This window comes from Stenella coeruleoalba (assembly GCF_951394435.1).
Source record: "Stenella coeruleoalba genome assembly, chromosome: 13".
NCBI classification, from domain to species: Eukaryota; Metazoa; Chordata; class Mammalia; order Artiodactyla; family Delphinidae; genus Stenella; species Stenella coeruleoalba.
Window position 1 is genome coordinate 74,662,989 of NC_137159.1, and position 8,089 is coordinate 74,671,077.

An 8,089-nucleotide genomic window follows, 5' to 3' on the forward strand; every position below is an offset into this window, starting at 1 on the left:
TGAATTACACTGGGATCACATCCACAAGGTGCTCGGTACTCCCTTGAGCACTGGTAGAAGCGAGGTTTCTACTCCGGCCGACACCTCCGAGAGCTGTCAAGGGGGAAGTCATCGCACTGGGGTGACTCGCCAATCACACAATCCACTCCTCTTCTCCCTCCCGTGCCATGTTAGCAGTAAAATGCCAGGACAGGAGGGCGAAGGGGAGCGTGTACACGATGAATGGCACAGCTCAAGCCCGCTTCCCCAAGCTAAGCTGACAAAGCCTGCCACCCTCTCCGGAGGACCCAGCCCCCTGACTGGAAAGCCAGAATTCAGCCAGACAAGCATTGCGGCATCGGTGGGCACTGCCACCTGCCAGGGCAAGGGTCGCCCTTGGTGCAGAAGTCTGGCTTCAAGCAGCAGTGACCAGACTGCCTGGGTGTTTGACACACCTGGCACCAACCCCCTGAGGGCCCCAGCTGGCCTGCCCTGTGCTCCCCAGCCAGGGATGCCAACCCTCCCTCTCTAGCAGGAAGAGTAGTTTGAATGATCTCAACTAGCAGTACAAGATTCTCCCCCAGCAAAATGGAAAATGTGATTTACTCTGAGAGGAATACGTTGGTGACCACAGGTGAGATGGGGAGAGCCACCTTCGCTCGCAGTCCTGACACACTCCGTCCCTGATTGTCAACAGCCAGCTCTCTCACCCATGGGGATGGGAGATTCCAGCTGGGTGATTCGGCCCTGCCCCCTGGTGTCTAGAAGACAGACAGACGGTACACGGCACTACCAACTGTGCGGGCGGAACACGCTTCTCCACATCTTGACAAAGCTACTCAAACCACAGCTCTGCAGCAAAAACCTGTCTGCCTCCACACGTGATGGCCCTTTTGCTCTCTTTTTTACAAAGTGCAGCACACCATCCCCTCCATTCACCTGCTTTTAACTCTGAGACGCCAGAAGCCTGAGATGGGCCACAGTGGTCCCTGGTGGTTACATGCAGCTCTGGAGGAGATCTAGGAGGCATTCCTTTTATGTGATAACACACTGAGGGCATAAGGGGCCATCGAAGGAACCGTCACTGACCAAGGACAGTGTTCCCCATCCAGGGGTGCTGCCTGGACTCAAGATGCAGGGAGATGCCCCCTTCCGCCGTCATTTACAACGCCCCTTGGGAGAAGCAAGTCAACAGAGGAAACAGAAAATGAACACTTTTTTCCCGCCATAAAAAGCTCAGGCTAAATCAAGACATTTCTTCCTCCAGATTGTTTTTCCTAGTCACTAAAAAAGCATCAAATGTTTGCTTTTGTCCAAAGATATTATATAGCCTAGAATTTCTCCAAAATAATATTTAGCTATAGCTTTTCAGCTCCCTTTCTAAAACTTCTAATACCACATCTTTTAATACTTTAGTGCCATTTAAATAATTCATTATGACAGGTATCAGAGCAATCACCATGCAATTATTATTGAAATCATAGTTTAGAAAAGGAGAGTGCGGCTTCCCTGGCAAAATTCGTAAATGTTTGCCCAGTCATTGAAATCGGATGGAAGCCACTTTGGGATTGTGTTATTTGTTCGTTTTAACCTGAAGAGACTGTTGCATTTTCAGGTTATGTATAGGTACTCACATAGCCACAGCATATAAATTCACATTATAAGTGTGCTTTCTCCTCCTTTGGGGGAACTTTAAAGGATAAAAAGGACTCAGGTGGGACCTTAAATAAATTAGCTGTATCTAAATCTTTCAACTTTCTCTTTCTCTCTTAAGAGTGTAATCACTGAGAATTAAAATTTGTATAAATTGTCTTGGACCTTAGCATCCAAGACAAGAAGGGCAAGATGAATGCCTCTTGGGGACCCTAAAGGAGAAAGCCCAGCACAGCCATAAACGGGAGGACCCAGGAGGGCTGCAGAGTTTCTCAAGGAAGCCCTCGGAGCCCCAAACAGGTGGAATCCAACTGGTTTCTCTTCCCTCTCCCAACCATTTACACAGGCCACAGAGGACTCCCAGGCAGAAATGAACCAAACAGGACCACAAAGTCTGGCATGTTCGACCTCCCTTTTACATGGACAGACACTCCCACCATCAGCAAGAATCCTGGGAGCAAAATACAGAGACTGGGGGATAGGCTTCCACCTCCGGCCCCCATACCGCCACACTTCTAAAGGGGCCACAGCAGCCGAGCTGCAGATGCCCGTCCACGGAGCAAGTAGGGGAGGGGCCGACCTGCCTCCTGCTCTGAACCACTGGGTTGTGGGGAGTTGAAATCTCACAAAAGCACTTTTGTGTGGCTTCGCTTCCTGTTACTATCGCACTGCCAAAAACCACAGCAACAATACAGTGAAAGCACGTCAAAGCCGACACAGCCTTGATAGCTGAGCACAAGCACGTGTTGGCCACTCGAGGGCACCATTTGGAGGGGGCTGTGCCTACCTGGCAGACAAGCCCCAGTCCTCTGCAGGAGTCCGCCCTAGGACACCTCCGGGCCTCTTTCAAACCCTAGGAGCCTCCTCCCAGCTCCTTAGGAAAACCTCCTGGCAGGTCTCTAGGGAAAGCCATAGCGCCCCCTTTCCCCATCCCCAGACATTGCAGTAGCTTCCTCCTGCGCGCCCCCAAGGCACTGCGGACACCGCGGTCTACCCAGCTTAGGAGCTGCAGAAACTGACAGATGCCGCGCACCCCCGAACCGATGACATGTCAGGTCAGACTGGCGCTTTAAAACCTCTCCCCCATCTCACCTCCCCGCTCCGAAAACTTTCTTTCCACTTTCTAGATCATTCCCAATTGGAATTTGTATTTTTTAAAAAAGGTGGTGCTGACCGTTGCAGAGATCTGGGAAGCTCCACAATGCAGTCTTTCCGACAAATGTTCCTTTTCAAAACTGGGAGAATGTTAGATTTTGAAAGTTCGAGGAAAAAGATAACGCCTTTTGCAGCGGTTCCTCCCCAGAATAAATGGCCCCGATGCAACGCAAGCCTTCGGAAAGCGCATTACAGCACTTCCGTCGGTCTCAGGTGCAACACCGGGAACTCTGCCCCCCAGCGGGCCGTGCCCCACACTCAGCCGGAAACAAAAGGGGTGAAATGAGACTCAAGTATCCCTTTAGCTCCCCTATGCTGAAGCCCCCAATTCCCTAACCCGTTTCTACCCGATTTGGTGCCGGTTACTGTAACAACAATGCAAAGCCATCCTCCCCCCAAAAGGGGGCGGTGGGCGCAATGGTGATCTGTTTGCAAAATACACATGACTGTGACATTCGGTAGCGTCAAGGTCATCTCTTCCCAGGGCTTTCGGATGCTTCCACCGTAAACGTGCGCATGAGGGACGAAGTGTGTGGGTGTGAGTGTTGGTGTGTGAACGTGCGCTCTTCCTCCTCCGTGCGGCCGCCGGGCCAGACTCCGACACGCAGCCACGCTAGGTGACAGGCTCGGCCCGAAGCTGCTCTCAGCGGGGAGTCCTTGGTGGCGCGGCTGCCCCCTCCCTGGCCCGGCCTGGCCCGCATGCTACCTGCAGCCGCACGCCTCCACCACCATGTCCTCGTATTGCTTGTAGACCACGTTGTTGGCGGCGTCGATGTAGAGGATACTGATGGGGCTGAGGCGCGCGGGCACGCAGCAGGAGGCCGGCGCTGCATCCGGCGCCATGGAGTTGAGCAGTGTCTGAATGATGGCGTGGTTGGTGGGCTCAAGGTGCGAGCGCAGCGGGAAGTCGCAAACGCCCTCGCAGTGGTACGCTTCGTAGTCCAGCGGCGCGATGATCCAGTCGTCCCAGCCCAGCTCCTTGAAGTCCACGTGCAGGGGCTTGCGGCTACAGCGGCTCCGGCCCCTGCGCCCGTGGCTCCGGCCCTCGCCCCCGCCGCTGCCCTGCGCTGCCCGAGTCCCGGCTAACGCCGTCCGCCGCCGCCTGCGGCCGCCGATGACCGCCGTCGGCAACCCCATGCCAGGTCCCTGATCCGGCGGCGGCTCCGCTGCCAGTGCGGCCCCGAGCGCGCGGGCCTGGGCGCGGATCTCTCGGAACAGGCTCTCCTTCTTCTGCGTGCGGGAGGAGACGACCAGCAGCGCGCGCTCCTCCGCCGCCGCCGCTCCGCCTCCGCCCCGCGAGTCGAAGCCCAGCAGCCGCAGTGCCAGTGGGACCGGCGCGGGACCCGCCACTCCGCGCAGCAAGAGGCAGAACGCGCGGGTGGCGCGCGGCTCCCGGCGGTGGCGCCGCAAGGCGTCCGCCACGTCGAACACCTCCCAGCGCGCGGTGTCCAGGGGCTCGGCGGCCCGGGAATGCAGCAAGCGAGGCGCGCGCGCGGCGCTGGGGCACGTGGACAGCAGCAGCAACGGGGGAGTCGCGCTGCCGGGGCCCCGCTCCGGAGACTCGCGGCGCAGCACACGCAGCTCCGCGCCCACCACCTCGTCGGCGTCGGGAAGGCTGGACACGTCGAACAGGAAGTTCAGGCCGGTCTCCGCTGCCGATTCGTCTGCCGGGGACGGGCAGAGACAGAGAAAGAGCGGTGTGAGAGCGAAGCCGGCACGCCTGGCCGCGGGGCCTCCTAACTGCAAATAGCAACTACCCTGGACGTGAGAACAAGGCTCGCTGGAGCCGGCGCCTGACCGGGCGTCTCGGCTCCAGCCGGAAAGCCGCCAGCCTGGTCCGGAAGAAAGGGAGCCTTAGGTTCAGATTATCTGGATCTGGGTTTTCGTTCATCGAGCCAAACGATTTCCGACAACCCACGGACATCAACTGAACGCACCCCCTCACCCGAGACCAAGACTTAAGGCCACTACAGTCCACTGCCTGCCCCAGAGCCATGGGTTTTCGAAGACGAGGTCGGAGGCCAGATTTTCAGCCGCTGGCAGAAAGAAGGCCCGGTGGGCGCATCAGAGGTCGTGTGCCTCTTCAAGACCTGGAGGCCAGGCCGGCCGCGGTAAGGGGACTGCTGGTTATGGCCCTGCTTAGCCGCCAAGAGAGCCTCGGAGTCCCGGTTGCGCGAAAACGGAAAATTCTTGTCCCCTGTAAACTGCTTCTGCTACCTCTCTTCCCCAGCCCAGCCTGGACATTCCAGCCGGCCACGATCTCCCATGCAGGCGGGGGCTCGTCTAGAAGGGGAACGCGCCCTCAGGGCTGCAGAAACCCTTTAGTGCCTCCAGCCTCCTCGCTTTGCTGAAGGAGAACTGAGGCCCAGATTAGGGGCCCGGCTCAGCCCCTGGTCGCGATGGGGAACTCCAGGCTCAGCTTCTCCCAGTGTTTCCGCCACCTCCGACGGAGGGGAAAGGCGGCAAAGGAGCGCAAGCAACCTTCTGGGAAGGGTTTGAGGCAGCCGGGACTGCCTTGCTGCAGTGAGGGCAGCGAACCGAGTGAGGTCTCCCCGCCAGTACCCTCTGGTCCCCTCGCAGACTTATTCTTTCCCTCCGTTACGACTCAACTCGGGCTTTGGGATTTTACTTCTGGTTGTGGGCACTTTTTTCTTTTGGGGCTCAGAAAGGAAAAAAGAGTTGAAATTCCACCAAGCAGCAGATAAGGAGCTCCCTTTGAAGAAGGTCATATGGTTTCGTTTTGCCCCAAACGCGAAGAGACTGTGCACACTCCCCCCACTATTGGAAATTTGCTCACCAACCACAGATGCCATGCCATCGACTCCTGGGGTCTGAAGTCTGGGTGCTGCGGTGACCTCAGGCAGCCCTGCTCCAAGCTGAGGCTCAGGGTGGAGAGGGAAGCAGGAGAGGCCCTGGGCAAGTGCTCCCCACCCCTCCCCCGTGCTTTCTCCCAAGGGCTTGCTCGCTGCCACACTTTCTCTGAGCTTCTGCAGCCCCTCTCAGCTTTGAGATGCTGCCCCTGCATCCTCTCCCTCCAGAGAGAGGAAGGAGAGGCGGCCTTACTAGCCTTGCCAACCAAGCAGAGCTCCCCAGGAAAGGATTCAGCTCAGGCTGAGACCACTGAAGGCCTAACTCGACCTAAGAAAGAACATCTGGTGCCTCTACAAGCTTAGGGCCCTGCACATCTCACCTCTCCCACAGCTGGGAGCCCACTCTGCAGAATTAGGACTGGGGCCTTCCCTGGCTCTGTACACCAGGACCTGGGCTCCCTATGACTACCCTAGCATCCCATCCAGGATGCATGCCAGGCCCTCGGAGAATGCTTGAAAGTTCCCACCAGACTATGAGGCCATTTGGGCCCAGGATGCCCCTGTATCCCAGATAAAGCAGTCTGTGTAGACGTTATGTGTATGTTGGAGGGGGCGAGAGATTTGATCTCTGCCCTGCCTCTACCTGCTTTCCCAGCTAGGGTCGGGCGTATACAACCCCCAGTGGCTCCCAGGCAGGACCTGGATTGCAGCAGCACTTAACTTTCCGGCCCTATTTGCCTTTCTTTCCTTTCTGCCTTCCATTCTGGGTCTCTGGCTGGATAGAGTTAAGGCCGAAATTACTTGCATTTCCTCCTGAAATTAGTTAAATTTTCCCTATCTGTCTGTTTTAATGGCTTCAATAGAGATTAATAAAATCCAGATGACACTCACCGACCACCACAGTCTCACCTAAGTCCTACCTTTGGAGGGCTCAGGGTGGAGTAAGGTGGGGTACTTGGTCCCAGAGAAGCCTGCATTCCTGCAGCGTCGCTGGCCCTCCTCTCCTCTCTACACAACCGGAGTCCTTCACCTCTGGCTCCCCCAGGGGCCTAGCACAAGGCAGGCACCCATAGCTACACACCTCTACCCAGACGCAGCCTGCTTAGAAGGGCCCTCCCCATACCTGGTGGTGCCACCAGCCTCTCCAGAACCATTTACTTTAGTCTGATGCCTGCTGTGTCCCGCATTCTCCTCATTTCCCCCAGTTTGTACGGCCCCCCGCAAGACTGGGAACTGCAGAGCAACGAAGCAGCCGCCGCCACCACCACTGCGCAGTCCCTCTGGGCCGGACCCCCTCCTTGCTTCTCCGGATCTCCAAAACAGCCTGCCTCCTCGAGGGGACCCGCCGGCCGGCAGGGCCCGGGCAGCCCGGCAGAGGGACGGGCTCAGCCCTCCGGGGCCGGGCCCCGCAAGCTGCCGCGGCTCTAGCCACAGTCCAGGCGCTGCGGGTTCGGGTGCGTGGGCCTCGGCGAACTTTCTAACACCTGAGGCTGGGATATGCGGGGAGCAAGGCCCCCCGAATGGAATGGTGCCGGGACAAGGCTCCGGCGGTGACCTCAGCCTAGGACCCGACAGGATGGACTAGCGCAGTGGAGGTGTGAGTACCTTGGTTCGCCTGGTCTGCGAAGCCGGTGATTGTGTCCGCGCGGCTGTGGCGGCCAGAACCCGAGGTGGAGGCGGCGACTGCCCCGGCCGGAGCCCTCCCGGCCAGGCTCCGGTAAAGCGACATCATGAATTGGTGCGGCACCACCGAGCCGTTCCTGAAGCCGGAGCCCGCGGCGCGGCGCGCGGCGCGGGGCCCGGGAGCCGCGGCGGCCGGGGCAGCGGAGGCGCCCGCAGTCGCGGCGAGGGTCCTCCCGCCGCCGCCGCCGCCCCCCGGACTCCCGGTCGGCCCTGCCCCCGCCGCTCGCAGCACGGCGGCCGCTTCGAGCCCGTCGCGGGGGCGGCAAGCGCTCAGCAGCCAGAGGCACAGCGCGGCGGCCGCGCTCAGGTCCATGGGCTCCGAGGGCCAGGCGGGCGGGCGGCGCGGGCTCCGTGGCTTCGGGAAGTCCCCCGGCGCCTTTTGAACATAGTGTTTAATAATGGGGGAAGTGTGCGCAGCAAGCTGCGGCCCCCCCTCTCTCCCACCCCACCCCCGCCCAACGCCCGGAGCAGCGCCCCCTGCTGAACACTCGAGCGGCAGCGCCGCGCCCCCTACTCCGGCCTAACGCTGAGCCCAGGGCCGGAGCCTCCTCCCCCAGCCGAAGCGCTTCGCCCCCACTGTCGCTAGGCGAGTGTCACCGGCCGGAGGCTCCCGCGACAAACCGGGGCGCCACCTCGCTCTCCCAGGGCAAAGTGACCCCCTCCGCCCTCGCTGCGCCCGGGCCAAATGCGCCCTCGGGAGTCAGAGGCTCCGAGATATCGCGCGTACCCGCCCAGCGTCTTCCCTACTCCCCTGCGGAGAAGCACCCGCCCCCCGCCCGCTCCTGTACTGCAGGGGCCCGAGACGCCAG

The 8,089-nt window shown here is 59.5% G+C and overlaps 1 protein-coding gene across 1 annotated transcript; it reads right to left on the reverse strand.

The window, feature by feature from the left end:
* Positions 1-3,114: 3,114 nt before the first annotated feature.
* Positions 3,115-7,659, reverse strand: GDF7 (growth differentiation factor 7). Its single transcript, XM_079941364.1, has 2 exons — positions 7,203-7,659; positions 3,115-4,451 (listed from the first exon to the last, which is right to left on the reverse strand). Exons 1-2 carry the CDS (start codon positions 7,591-7,593, stop codon positions 3,490-3,492), a joined length of 1,353 nt encoding a protein of 450 aa, XP_079797490.1. The 5' UTR covers positions 7,594-7,659; the 3' UTR covers positions 3,115-3,489.
* Between the last annotated feature and the right edge of the window lie 430 nt (positions 7,660-8,089).

Bases quoted from the DNA above. Each gene is read 5' to 3' on its own strand.
- GDF7 (XM_079941364.1), bottom strand. From the start codon at position 7,593: ATGGACCTGAGCGCGGCCGCCGCGCTGTGCCTCTGGCTGCTGAGCGCT. The intron at 4,452-7,202 runs GTACTCACACCT...CGTCCCCGGCAG, and splicing joins CGCAGACCAGGCGAACCAAG to ACGAATCGGCAGCGGAGACC.